The 14610-nt window shown below is 40.3% G+C and overlaps 1 protein-coding gene across 2 annotated transcripts; it reads right to left on the bottom strand.

Moving 5' to 3' along the window:
* Window positions 1–7481: 7481 nt before the first annotated feature.
* On the bottom strand, window positions 7482–14093 carry odad1 (outer dynein arm docking complex subunit 1). Of its 2 annotated transcripts, none has more exons than XM_006783231.2 (15): window positions 14024–14093; window positions 13471–13549; window positions 13284–13380; window positions 13011–13200; window positions 12805–12930; window positions 12578–12691; window positions 12372–12439; window positions 12104–12291; window positions 10110–10244; window positions 9867–9949; window positions 9418–9586; window positions 8954–9117; window positions 8786–8871; window positions 7751–7850; window positions 7482–7630 (listed from the first exon to the last, which is right to left on the bottom strand). In XM_006783231.2, the coding sequence occupies exons 2-15, from the start codon at window positions 13535–13537 to the stop codon at window positions 7520–7522; spliced, it is 1698 nt and encodes a 565-aa protein (XP_006783294.2). In that variant the 5' UTR covers window positions 13538–13549; window positions 14024–14093; the 3' UTR covers window positions 7482–7519. The 2 variants fall into 2 exon arrangements, with proteins under 2 accessions (XP_006783294.2, XP_006783295.2); XM_006783232.2 differs by having other exon boundaries at window positions 13284–13377.
* Between the last annotated feature and the right edge of the window lie 517 nt (window positions 14094–14610).

Below are 14610 nucleotides of genomic sequence, written 5' to 3'. Positions count from 1 at the left end.
AAAGATGCAGATTTAGATGGTATAAATATTAAACAAGGTATTGGATGATTGTATTGATAGAGCATTAGTTTTTACAACGAGGTTGAAAATTCATGCGCAGAGCTGCAAAAAAAAAAAAAAGGCATTCATCACACCAGTGTCCTTGGATTTGGGAAATGAATGACCACGGAGAAGAGAATCCAGCGCACTGAAGCAGGAATCCACAATGTAATGAGCTCAGTGTGTGCAAAAGCTAGTGTGAATCCATGGCAGGAACAGTGGAGCAGACTGAAAAGCAGCAGAAGGCATTACTCACTCTGTTTCTGCAACTGGAAAATGGGAGCAATCAGAGAGAGGGGAGGTGTTTGTGAGATCATTTCCTGTCTTTTTTTTTCTCATTTGCCTACCTCGACATGTTTCCACGTGCCAATAATATGCTAGAGAGAGAAAAAAAATCTATCTATGGGTAGCCTGTGCTTTCTGCAGGTAAAAGAAAAGACCAGCCTGGAGCTCAAAGAGGACAGTCAAGCATAAAACTAAAACAGAGATGCAGTGATTTTCATAAACCTCTTATTTGCCATGAACGGTGTTTACCATACTTTCCACAGGCGCAGGAAAACTTTTTATGGCACTGAAAATTATTGAGACCACAGAAAGTAATACTGCATAAGAGCTTCTTTGTGTTCACTGTGACTCATGTTTGAAAATAAATTAAATATTTTGTACCCGTTCAGCCTTGCCTGGGGAAACATTTGTTTGAGTGCTAAGATGTTACCTGCTGGGGTTGGAGGTTGTAAGATAAAAGATGGGAAGTCGCCCAGGTTAGTTCAGCCCGGTAATTTCGTGTGGACAAAGGACAGACCTGACTTGTGGAATGTCAGCACTTTAGAGAAGAACAAAGTGGGGTTCATCATGGAGCAGAGCTCAGGATCAGGCGGGGGGAAGGGTCCTGATAATTGGAGAAATTGGTGGGGGCAAACTGAGCTCTTTTGTTTTGTGTCCAGCATGGGCTGGCTGCCGATTATATAGAATATAGAGACAACACAAAGTTGACTTCTCACTGGGAGTCAAGTGCCCAGTCATGGAACAAGTGTGAGAAAATGTGGTCTTTAATTGACAGCATATATACTGACCATTGACAAAAATAACAACCTGTACACTTGTAGTTTTGCCAAAAGATTTCTGGAAACTATCTCTCATCAGTGGTGCATAGGCCACTGACAACACTCCTCCAGCACACTCATCTCCGATCTTTTCCTAAAATCCACACAGGGGCGTCTGCTCTGGATTTTGGTCTTAGCACCTTACACCATATATTCTCTTGTGCATTCCAGGTTAAAGCCCGCCTAGTGATGTTATTGATAGGCTTCCTCAGGGTGTGGCGAAACCAGCTCCACATTCTTCTCAGGATATGTGTGGCTGTTGGTTCCTGCTTTGTTCTCGTCCAGTTTGTCATTGGTAATCCTCGCTGGTCACTGGATAAGACGGTACAAGCTGTAGTTGTCTTGGATGTCAGAAAGCGGGTCAGCTTTGTAACTTCCAACGCTGCAACATGTCATACTCCATTACAGGAAAAATCCTTCCACGCCCAAATCTATTTGTTTTGATTTTGCGATCAGTGTTCCTGAAACAGTTGTGCTTTTCCAGTATAATATGTTCTCTTTACCCGTTCACCTGTGAGCATGGGCGTCCCTAAGAGAAGCTAATGTTCCCTGTAGTATAGGTCTCTGAGTTATTGAAGCACCAGCCAGCACACCGTGATTAGAGATGGACCAAGTGGTGGAAAAACTCATACTGTGTTTTGTAATAATAACTGCAGGCATCCTTCTTAAGTAGCTACTGTCTAAGCCACAGCCGAGGACTGTAACCTGTGTGATAACATCTGTCAAGTAGTCTTACCCAAAGATACTTGACATACAGGTTAGAGGAGCCAGGAATTAAACCACCGCCCCACTACAATAATGTTTTTTTTTTTTATTGTAGCAATACCTTAACATCCAGTGCAGTGTGTATTAATAAATGTCTAAAAAACAGAGCTTACAATCAGTTTGCTCAAAGTACTGAATAATTATATGAAAGCTGGGGCACAGAAAAGCCAGAGCTTCAGCTGGATATTCTCAGGGTTCTTGCAGTTCTCTTTATTTATTTATTTATTTATTTTTGCATTAGTCTGTGGAGACTTCAAACATTTGGAAAAAGGCAGATGTAGAGTTTTTTCTCTCTCTTTTGGTCTGTGTGCTTTCATGTGAAGCAGTGTTTGTCATTAATTCAACATAACTCAGATAATGAATGTCTCCATCCCTTTGTGTGATGATTATGATGCAATGATGTTCTGCTATTAAAGAAAAAACCCACTACATGTTACAAACACTGTTGCTATTGAAATAATATCTAATGAAAAACTGTGCAGTAAATGAAATAAGAATTTGATTCTCCCAAACTGAGGCACACATTTTTATTGTTCAGTAAAAGGTGTCTTATCCCATTCAGGTGAGGGGAAAACAGCTACCACAGAGAGGATTAAATGGTTTAGAGCCTCATTATTAATTAATGAGATTAGGAAATACTGCGGTCAGACATTTGGGCAAAATAAACCCTCAAAGAGGTGGTAACTACTGTTAAAAGAGTGTGCTGTAAACAGAACCATGATTGTTTCTTTAAACCTAATCAGCTAGTTTTGTTGTTGCATGGCCTGAAAGTAAAACCAGAGAACTACATCTCCCAGCTAGCACGGCTGGTGAACGTGCTTTAGAAAACTGATGGGCAAAAAGAGATCACCTGGGGTACGCTAATGGTTATGGTGTGCATCTGACGCCTAATAGCACTCAAAAAAATCAATGAGTGAACAAATGTACGACTAATATGATGTGCAGATGTACTGTAATAATGGTACAGAGGCAAGGACACTGTGCTCTGTTTATCAGGAACTCTTCATGTAAGTCATCTGTCTGCACACATGTCTCTGTTTGCTGTGTAATCCTCCACAGTTTCCTGTTGCTTTCTTTTCCAAATAATTATCAGAAACTGAACATAGGAGCCATTTTTGAGAAATTATTATTCCAGTGAAGAAGCAGCAGGACATGCTGGCATTTTTCTGTCAATGCAGTACTAAACAAAAAGAATGAAAGAATGCAAACATCTGTTTACATCTGTTATGAGATCGCACACATAAAACAGGAAACCGTGCTGCAGGTAAAGTTAAAACAACTGAGAGCACTGGTATACTATGAAGATCTACAAAAATGCATATTGGGCTTCCTAAACCTAACATCTAACAGTGGAAGGTGGAGGACATACTTTCCTCCACCCTCACCACTTGAGTTTAACTCATACTCGTCTACCTTATTTATTTCACCTCTGTAGCTCCACCCATGTAACTGTCGCCAGAGAAAAGTGGAAATTTCCAGTAATTCCTGCTGCTTTGCAAGTAATGCTCCTCCTCCTTCTAGTTTCCCGCCTTTCACTCTACCTGCTCTTTACTGCTTCACGCTGGCCTCGAGACCTCATGGCTCTGTTGCTCAACCTTGCGGTGCCTGGCAGTTTAAATTTATTTTTTCTTTGCACACTGAACAATTTGGCGATTTCTTGCACAGATTTTGTTTTATACTTCTGGTGTAACCTGCATCCAATACAATGCTTTACATTATCATTATAGATGCCTCATGTTTCTCTAAAGATGTCAAAGATTAGAATGGTTAATCTCCTTTTTATTCTGAGGGATTAGCAGATTAGCAGTTGAAAAATCCCTTTTCAAAGGTGCTGTTTGCACTTATCTTTCTGTGAGAGCTTGCCCCACAGTTTCTTGGTTTACTCTTCTGAAAACAAAGTATCTTATTGTCTCTATATTACTGGTAAAAACCGTCTGTAACTATTACATTGGCTCTTGAGTGATGAACACGGGGTAGTTTGGGATCACAGAGCAGATGGTAGATTTGCATTTCTATTTCTTTGGCTGATCTGATATTCTGGTGTCTGGTTTGTCTCAGAGATCCTACAAAAGCAAGCACGACTAAAACTGACACGTCATTTAGGATTCATCAAATGTGAGGAGCACTATGGTGATTACATAGAGGACCTCGGTGTAGTGCAGTTACGGCAAACGAGATCATAACGGCTCACGTGTTCGCAGACTGGGATGTCCATGCTATCTCTAAGCTACATGTGTGGTTTTATGACTTCCTCTTTATTAAAGAACACAATATAACAGTTTACATGATGATGTGTGCTAGAAAATCAGCTTGGACGAACTGCAAATAAAGCCACGAGACAGCTGGAGGGAAGAAGTTTTGAGTATGTGGATGGCAAGAGGCACACTGACCTTAGACCCATTGTGAAGCACCAACAAAGAGCCATCTGCACGGCAACCAAAGCTGAGATGAGGGACTTGCACACAGGGGGACAGGAAGGGGGGGGGGCTGGAGAGTAATAAAAGGCAAAACAAATCAGTGATAACGAGAAAAAAAATTAGACTTGATCAGTTGAATGATGTGTAAAACATCAAAACAGAAAGAGGTCTGCACACATGGGGAACAAGAAACACAGATCTCTCCACTGCTGGTAAAGTGGAAGACGAGAGCTGCAGGCCTAATCACTCAAGAGCACATTTCCTGCCTTCTGCATGATGAGATGAAGCCAACTGAAACTGTCAAAGGCTAATATTTAACCCGAAGCTCATTCATTTTCAGCAGAAAACACGCAGGGTTTATCTGCACACATATCCGAACTGCAACAATATCCCAGCCTGGCGGGTTAAAATCTCGGATGTTGAGCAGCTCTTTATTGTGCGGCAATAGGTGTGCTTTGCAAAATGGTGATAACAAAGACAAAATGGTGTCAGGGACATCTGTAAAAAAAAAAGAAAAAAAAGAAATCACAAATGTTTCACAGGTAAGGTATGAGAATCAGGATTGCTTAGCAACAGCAGTACAAAAAAAAAGAGACTCGCTCATGTGTGGTAAGCAGAGAACCGGCCGTGCTGCCACCTTGCGGTGGCCTGACGGCACTTGCAGGAGGGACACCGGCACTTGAAAGCTCAGTCCTCAGAGGCATACATGCGCAGTAAGAAGAAGCTGCAGCTATCGTGCAACGTGTGAACCACGCGAATGAAGAAGGGCTTTATTTTAAAAGGTGATCTTCGTTTCCTCGACGCTTTGAAATATAGGCTCAAGTGATTTGATTGGCTAGAAAATGCACCGGCTCTCATGGTGGCTGGTTGCTTAGCAACGTCACTGGTGGGGAGGGTGAGTGAGAGGGGTGCTTCGATGGGGGAGGGAGCATTGTGGGTGCAGACAGACTGACTGACTGGGGAAATACCTGGCAAAGTTCCCAAATAAACAAATAAGAGCGAAAAGGCGAAGGAGGTGGAGGGCAGAGCGCAGACAGAGTACAGGGGTATTTTCTGGTCCAGATAACAGTCCCGTAATAGTCGGCGGGAACAAGGCATTGTACTTCCACTGCCCCCAGAGCAAGAGTGAGGTCAGCGAGACAGAAAAGATTTTTTTAAGAAAAGTTAGTCTTTTGTGATATGAAAGTTGACCAGAATTAAAATCCCGGTTTCTTTAAACAGTGTTTTTTGTTTTATTATGAAGAGGAACTGAGAGGAACACAATTACTGCGATAAGAGGACATCGGCTGCTGTAGACGAGGAACAGATAAAGATGGGGCCCTGGGCACATACTGAAGACCGAGGATAAATAGCACATGTACCTGCATGTTCTCGTTTGCATGACTGTGGGTGTTGTAGGTGTTTCTAGGAACAGATCTTTGAATCCAACTGAAGTTGAGTTGAATTGAATAAAATAGCCTCAACCAAAGAGTGCAAAAAAAAGGGGAATGGAGTAAAAGAAAAGGAGAGATGAAGAAAAATGTAAAGACCTATAAAATGGCAGTTGAGCTAAAGGAGAAGAAAAGGTGGAAAATGTGCTTATAAAGAGAGGAGGGGTAAAAAAAAGAAAAAAAGGGAGGGCTGCTGCTGGTAGGTTGAGATCTGAAGAAGGAGGTGGGCTTTGGAAATGGCTGATGCAGGGCGGTCTCTACAGGCAATGAGGACTCTTTGTCAGGAGCAGGAAATGAGGTTTCTGTTGTGATTAAAAGGAAGGTTTCTATGGCAATGCAGAGAGCCGTATGCACAGAGAATTTCTTGGCAGCGGAGGGGGCTAAGTGAGAGTCGAATGTCAAAGAAAGCAGCCTTCCTCCATCTCATCTCCCACCACCCCTCTGCTTTGCCACAGCACCACTTTTTATCTCTCATAATCTGTTTTCATAGACACAGTTAAGACTGCACCAGGGAGATTATCTTGAGCAAACCCAGTCACTGGTTGATCAGTCATTTATGTTCACGGAGTAGCAGTTTCACTTCACCAAATCGCTACTGTCAAATTAAATAAGGAAAGAAAGGTTTAGCTGAGAGGCTAATTAAAGCAAACAAAGAAAACAAACCCCACAAAACTGAAGATGATTAGCATAATGACCTGATTGTGTCTTTTCTTGTTTGTACAGACAGGTACACTTTTCTTCACTTACCCCCCTTTGCCTTGTTCAGCCCACGAAGTAAAAAAAAAAAAAGCACAGTGGCATCAGTGTGACCTTTAAAATCTAAATATAGTAAAAATCTTTGTTTATTGTTTCACTGAGTTCAAATATATTTCTTTAAATAAATCCCACACCCTGATTTTCTATGTTCTTCGCTGGAGGAAGTTGCTCTCTGCAGTACGTGCCATATTTGCCCCGAACACAGATTTGATGCAGGATGTTTGGATAAGGAGACATTTCAAACTGGGGATCAAAGAGATTTTTTTAAATGCTGTTGATATTACCGACTCACGTGAAAATAATATGTTAATGTACCTGGTCTCCCTTCACTTCCAAACAGACCGAGTGGAAAAAGGGACTGATGTTAAATGGTTGATATGTGCGACAACAGAAAAAAAGCTAAAGGAGAAGTCAGAGCTCAGAGTTTATTTGATGCTCTTCTGACTAATGATATCTATCTAATTTGCCCCCCCCCCCCCCCCCCCAAAAAAATAATATCTGAAAATAAACATTGTTATTCTGTTCAAAAGAATGTATTCAAAATCCCAAAGTACATAGAGCCTTAAAAGGTCCTAAAAAAAATCATCTTTTTTATTCTCAGCATGTCAATTAGAATTACAAAAGGTTCTGCTGCCCCCAACCTTTTTGTCTGAGCATGGCAGCAAGTATCATGTAATAAAGCGCTGCCAGGGAGGGAGGGCTGTGCTGGAACTGGATTGTATAGTCAGAGCCAGATGGCAAGTAACACATCAAAAGGACAGCTGGTTACTAGAGACTTTATAGCTCCTAAGCTAATTAGTCCCGACTAAGCAAATCAGAGCTACGTACAATACAGCAGACCATGCCAATGATTCATCATAAAAGATGGCAAACATATAACATAATTAGGCTTTAAAATGTTACATGTGGTAGCTGGTTCCATCAGCTATCACGGCCTTTGCTGATCTGTATTACAGTAAATGACAATGATCTTGTTTTTAAAATGTGCATCTTTACTGGACTGGTGGGGTCAGTGTTTCAGATTACTGCCTCTTCCGGTGGGTGGGATCTGACTCTGAACTGCAGACTGATCTTTGATGGTCTTGTTGCTGCCTGTCGTGCAGAACTCTTTCTCCAGAACCTGGAAATCAAAAAATCCCCCCCCCCCCCAAAAAACCCCAGATGAGCTTCAAAAACTGACCAGTGCATATATCCCAAATTATCATGTTGGGGTACATCTGGGACTTATTACTGCACTCACTCCCTTCATTATCCTTTGGCGAAGTTCCCCTTGTGAGAGTGGCCGTTCTTCTTCATCAGTAACAGGAGACTTTTCTGCATCATACGCCACGCTAATGGATCTAAGTTAGATGCACACATTCATCAACCCAATGCGTTGCATTTATTTATTTGCAAATACACAGTTCTGACCCAAGGACTACAGCAAAAGTAAAAGGAAAGATTTACAAGACAGCAGAGAGACCTGCTTTGATGTATGGTTTGGAGATGGTTGCACTGATAAAAAGATAGGAGGCGGAAGAGCCGAAGATGTCAAAGTCTTCAATGGGAGTGACCAGGATGGACATGAAGAAATGAATAAGGGACAGCTCAGGGTGAGCGGTTTGGAGACAGAGTTAAAGAGGCATGGCTTAGATCAGGGGTCTCAAACTCCAGTGCTCGAGTTCCGGTGTCCTGAAACTTTTCCATGTGTTCCTGTTGCAACACACCTGAATAAAATTACTAGGTCATTAGCAAGATCATAGAATTTGACTGCACGCTGAAGTGGCAATCCCTAACCCTACTCAAGTAAATTTAAGTAAATGTAAATGTTTGGAAAATATACTTCTAAAAGTACTTTTATTGCACCATTTGATTCATTCATGAGCTGCTGTAACATGAATCAAATGGCTGAATTGCCACCTCAGTGTGCAGTCAAGTGCTATAGTCTTGCTAATGACCTACTAATTATATTCAGGTGTGTTGCAACAGGGTAACATGGAAAAGTTTCAGGACACCAGCCAGTTTGAGACCCCTGGTTTAGATGATTTGAGCATGTGCAGAGGAGGGATAGTGAATATACTGGAAAAAGGGTACTGAACATGGATCTGCCAGGGAGGAGGAAGACCACAGAGAGGATTTGTGGATGTTGAGGTGGGTTGGTGTGACCAAGGAGGATGCTAGGGATAGAGTGAGAAGGAAGCAGATGATCTGCTTCTCCTAAATGGAGAAAGAGAGAAGGAGGAGGAGGAGGAAGTAGAAATACACAGTTTTCAAAATGAACAGATAAACAGCTGACCTGTTGACTGCAGGTTGGATGCTGATATTCTGCTGAAGTAGTTTTGGATTCTGACCCAAAGGAAAGCTCGCCGGGTCTTCTAGATCCTGTAAGAGTTTTAAATGCAGAATCTTTGTATCACAGGAAAGAAAACAATATATACATATGTTAAAAGGCCAGCCTGATTACTTTAGTACTGAGGAAAGCCTGCACAGTGAGCAGTTCGTTGGTCTTCTGCTCCACTAAGCTGAGGTAGGACATTATGTTGTTCTCAGTGATCCCACTGGAGGAGCCCAGCATATCTTCTATCGCTGAGCGGTCGCACTCTACTTTAGTGAAGATGTTGTTTACACCTGCGATAAGGAAGAGAAACCATGAACTGTTTAATTCGTTTTTTTTTAAATAAATATCCAGGTGACAGCAGTAGCATGTTTTAGCTTTTTGTTTTTAAAAAAAAAAAAAAAATACATGTATTACTACGTTATTCATTCGAACAGTCTTCATAATAGTCACTGAATTATGTGATTGCTTGTAGAGCTTTGATAATTTGCATGATTATTGGGACCTTCACTGCAAAAAAAGCCTTAAAGATGTATGGAGTTATGAGAAATTACTAGTTGTAATGATAACAAAATATGCAAAATAAATCAAACCCGTTTTAGTCTTGTCCAGGATCTCGCTTATGATGCTGGCTCGGTTCTCGTTGGCCTTTCTTTGAGATAAAACTCCCTCTAGTTGCTTATCAATATCTTGCAACAAAGATCGGTGCTGTCGTTCCTGCTGTAAACCTTTAACCCGAAACTGCTCCATGTCTTGTTTGATCTGCCGAGAGGCAAATTCCAGCACAAACAGACATATATACAGTGCACGTTAAAAACATAAATGAACAAACGTCCCCACCCAGCACACCCTGACACTTCCTAAACTTCATCATTAGCTTTGATCTAATTTCCTAATATTTCTTCGTCTTCCAGAGTTTTTTTTGTTGTTGTTGTTTTTGGCTTATTAGTAAATTGTATAACAAAAGTGTGTGCATACTGCATAACTGCACCTGGAAACAATATGTAATTTTTGTGATTTAAAGGGGGAAAAACACACTTACCTTGCTAATTTCTTCCTTCAGTGCCTCAGCCTCATTGGTTTGCTCATTAACAAAATTGAAAAGTGCAAAGTTCCGGTCTTCAACTGAAGAGCAAAACAGCAACACAGCAGTGAGACACAGAGTCCAATTATCCCTGTTTTCCAAGTGGGATCTTACATATATTGAATTTTACTGTATGTAGATAATGTAAGCTAAAGTAAAAACAAAAAACACAGAGCTAAAAAGCTGGTTTGTTAGACTTACCCTGAATGTACCTGGTGACCAGCTGGTCCAGGTTCTCCTCCCCTGTAGCAATCCGAATCCTTTCAAACGCCTCCTCTAGAGCATCCAGTGACTCTTCTCCAGAGTCCATCTTGGACTGCTCTTTCGGCTCCAAAGCTATGAAACACAAAGCCCATCCCCCACCTTGTCAGTCTGGACCAAACTTGTTCCTCATTTATTTAACAAAAATTAATCAACAGTGACAATCTGTACTTAACAGTGTTACACCATAAATGTCCCTGAGAAATTTGCACACAGTTTTCTTTTCCTTTTGAACAGTTAAGTCACTAACCAGAAATGCAACAGCGATCCTTTTGAGATCTATATTAAAGCAGCCAGGGACACACTGGCAAGACTGACTGTTCCTTCCCTTTTTTACTGGTTTCTAAGCCAACAGCAAACGTGTTTTACTGAATTTTCTGCTTTGTTGCTGCATCTATATTAACATTTAACAATTTGTTAATAGTTTTGCTGCAGGAAAATTTTAATTGGCATCCTTCCCAGTGTTTGTGGGACCAAAAGAAACACTGAAAAGGATTTGCCAATTTAATATAGCCATAGAGATGGAGAAGACCACATAAACATACACCATTTGGACAAAAGCAATAGGCCACACTGATTCATCTTTGAATTTAGGTGTTCTATATAAAATATACCTGGGGAAATTACTGTATAAAAGTCATTAATCCTCAGTAATGCTCAGGAAGCTTCAACCCTTCTCTTAACATCAGCACAAAAACTGTGCACCGGGAGTTTCATGGCATGTGTTTCCATTGCTAAGCAGCTCCTATAGATGTAATGTGTAGGTGTCCCAGTACTTAAGCCTGTATTGTGTACTTTATCATTTGAAACATTCTTAATATTCATATCATATATTCTGTCCATCTACACCAAGCGGTGCAAGTCCAAAGCTAGGAAGATTATGATGGACCCCTCCCATCCCAACAATGGACTCTTCTCACTGTTGAGGTCTGGGAAGCGCTTCCGCTCCCTTAAGGCCAAAACAGAGAGAATGAGGAGGAGCTTCTTCCCCCAGGCTATTCGGGCCCTGAACCAGGTGTAGGACTGGACTCTCCCACACACATCACTATAAGACTGGACTCTCACACACATCACATCACCACACGCACCACCACACATTTCCTGTAATCCTATAATTCCTATAATTTATAATCTTGATAATCTCTTTCTGCTATTTGCACATTTTTTACTGTAAATTCCTAAGTTAATTTGTAAATTTTGTAGTAACCTGTAAATTGTAAATACTGTAAAACTTTTTTTTTTCTGTCATTTAATGGTCAGGCATTGTACAGCTACAAGCATTTCACCCCCATGTCATACTGTGTATGGTTGTGTGTGTGTGACAAATAAAATTTGAATTTGAATTTGAATTTAAGTACCATCTGTAATGTTGCTAGAGCACAGTTTCCAACTTAATAGTAAAAAAAAAAAGGCAGCGTAAATGTATATCTCAGTTGGCTTCTCATGGGTTTTTTTTTTTTGGTGTGTTTATGGTTCAAGCCAATTCCTGTGTTGTTTTGTAATTTCTGGTCACTTCTGGTTACATTCCTGTGAGTTTATTTCCCCTCTACTCTTCTGTTTCCCAGATTACTTCAGTACAAACTACCATAAAGCTTTCTTGTATCCTTTGTGAGAATGACGTTGTGTTTCGCTTACATTTTAGCTACATGTAGACTGGGTTACATACAGCACTGTACTGTACATTACTAATCTTTGTCTGAAAACTTGTTAAGCATAAGTTTAAAGTGGTCTAGTTCTATTATTATCATCAACTCTGTCACAACATACATAACATGTATTATTGATAGTTCTTTAACTTACAATAATAAGAGCCTTGAGGCAACTGCTTTTGTGGTTTGGCAATATATAAATAAAACTGAATTTCATTGAATAACTTGATTAATATCATTAATATAAACAGACATAGCAGCTACAACACACTGGTTGCCTCTTACATTGTCCAGGTCCCATTTCATGCTCGTCGTCCTGCCTGCCTGCATCACTGCACTTGACGATCATGAATGTTTTCAGGGTGGACTCATGCGCAATAACCCTCTCCAGCTCCTTCAACTCAGTGCTGTACTGGTCACGGTCCTTCAGTGCCTTCTCTTTTATCAATGTCGCCTTGGAGTGAGCCTCCACCCTAAGGTGCAGATAACAATTAGTGTTTGAACTGAATAACATGAGGACATTTTTTTGCCCTTCATAGAAACTGAATCTCACCTTGTGTCATAAGCAGCAGAGGACTGGTTGATTACTTCTCCAATTTTCTTGCGTACTTCCTGCAGTTCCTATAACACAAATGTTCATGTGGAGACATGTTTTCAGTTTGCACCTGCTATTTAAGTGTAAAGAAACCCGAGTAAATAAATGCCAAATAACAAAAATATTTGCCTCCAGATCATATTAAATGTTATGTGACCTCTGACCTTGCTTAGCCTGTTGTGTAGTTGCTGAAAACGAACACGCTCAATATAAAGAGTATGCAGCTCCTCTCTCACTTGGCTGTTTTTGGTCAACTGCTCATTTAAGCGAGTCAAGGCCTTGATAAAGAACACATGCAAACATTAATAAAATTTTGTATAACACACACCATGATATTTAACATTTAGTTCATTTTTCTGGGTATTTGGCTGTAACGTGCTTCGTGACTCACTCTGTTCAGTTTGTATTCCATAGTGCGTATGGACTTTTGGATTCGCTGTTCTGGGGAACTTTGAGCGTTACTATTACTAATGGCTCCATTTCTCAACTCTGCTAGCTTCAACTCCATGCTGGAGATCTAAAAACAGCACATAAAAATCATGGTAAGCATGAAACAATACGAGGAAGTGTCAAATAATATGAAAGCTCATAATTAACCTCCTTCTGCAGCTCTTGCTGGCATTTTTTGCCTTTCTGCAACTCCTCTTCCAGCATTTCTCTCTGCTCAAGCAGGACCTGAATAGTCTGGATGTCCTTGTTTTCCTGCTGTTGACGGGCCAAGCTGTTACAGGCACCGAGGTTTCGTTGCAGTTCCTCCTGCTCCTTCTGCAGCACCTCTATCTCCTGCCTTTATCCACATAACACAAGAGACTGAAGAGAAAAAAATACACAGACTCCTATCTATGTTGTATAGGTGTAGCTTTTACTCACTGTTGTTTGCGGATCTGTTTCCGGGTCTGCATGTTGTAGGCCTGCAGATCTCCTTCCATGATCCTGAACTGTCTCTGCAATTTGGCGATCTCTTCTACTTAAGAACGATATCATGTGCACATAATGTTACAGCTGTTTTATTCATCGATATAAGAACAGTTAATAATACCAACACAAAAAACCTTACCTGCTCCATCAACATCAACCTCACTGTAATCTGTGCGTGCGCTTGCGGCTGATCTTCCTCGAGGCATGGCTGCAATAAACTTTAGAACATCCCTGACTAATTATTTGAGGAAAAAGCATTACATTTATTATTATATTACATCTTCTCCCCATGCTGTTTAGTTTCATATTCTGCTTTTAAACTTAGATTAGACGCTGAATATTTGTTCAAATAAGTCAAAACTTTAAGCAGCTTTAGCCTAAATCTTAGAGACATATCAGTCATTTTTTCCCTAATTATTTATTTACTGTTTTTTTATATCATGTGGTTTGTGCACTTTGAATGACACAGTTACAGTGCGTTTACAATAAACAATAAATATATCTTCATAACTCTTGCTGTAGTTGTCTGTAACCGCAGGCTAAGTTAACAGGTTACCAAAAACACCTGTGTGTTTCATGCCAGCTGTTGTGTAATATATATAATCTGTTGAGTTTAGATATTGTTAGCTTGCCCCCGAATGCTACGCGAGAAGAGTGTTATGTTATTAATGACAAATACCATCTTATCTTACCTGTTGTAACGATGAGGGCCACCGAGCCCTTCACCACCTTCCGTAACAGAGGCCTGAGTTGTTAGCAACCGTTACTAGGTGTTTTGGGACAAACAGTCCCTGGGCTTAGTCTTTCAGACAGCAGGCTCTCGCCAATGAGTTGTATATAACGAGTTTATCATTTATTAAAAATGTAAAAAATTAAACACATGATTAAACAATTCTTTCATTCTTATTCAACAGTGGTTGTGGGTTTTATGAAATCTACAAATTTAGAGAAATGTACTCATATATTTTGCTTTTCCATCTTGTGTAGAAAAGAAACACTCTTGAAAGCATCTGTGATTAAATTATTTAAACAATATATATTTGTGGATTTTCTTTACACACAAAAAAAGTATATACGTTTTTAAAATTATTAACATACTTTGTATTTGTGTATTATGGTGCTTACTCTGTCCCCCAGCCAAGAACTTCCCTATAACAACTATTGCTCTGATCACCAAGTACACAGAAAAACTCCTAGAATTTGCATTTTACATAGATTTACCCCTCTGGTTTCCGTAATATATTTTTAATATACAATACTTAAGTTTTATGATCTTGTA

Source organism: Neolamprologus brichardi, chromosome 5 (genome assembly GCF_056152115.1).
Source record: "Neolamprologus brichardi isolate AB-2024 chromosome 5, ASM5615211v1, whole genome shotgun sequence".
Classification (NCBI taxonomy): Eukaryota; Metazoa; Chordata; class Actinopteri; order Cichliformes; family Cichlidae; genus Neolamprologus; species Neolamprologus brichardi.
This window is presented reverse-complemented; position numbering and strand designations above follow the sequence as displayed.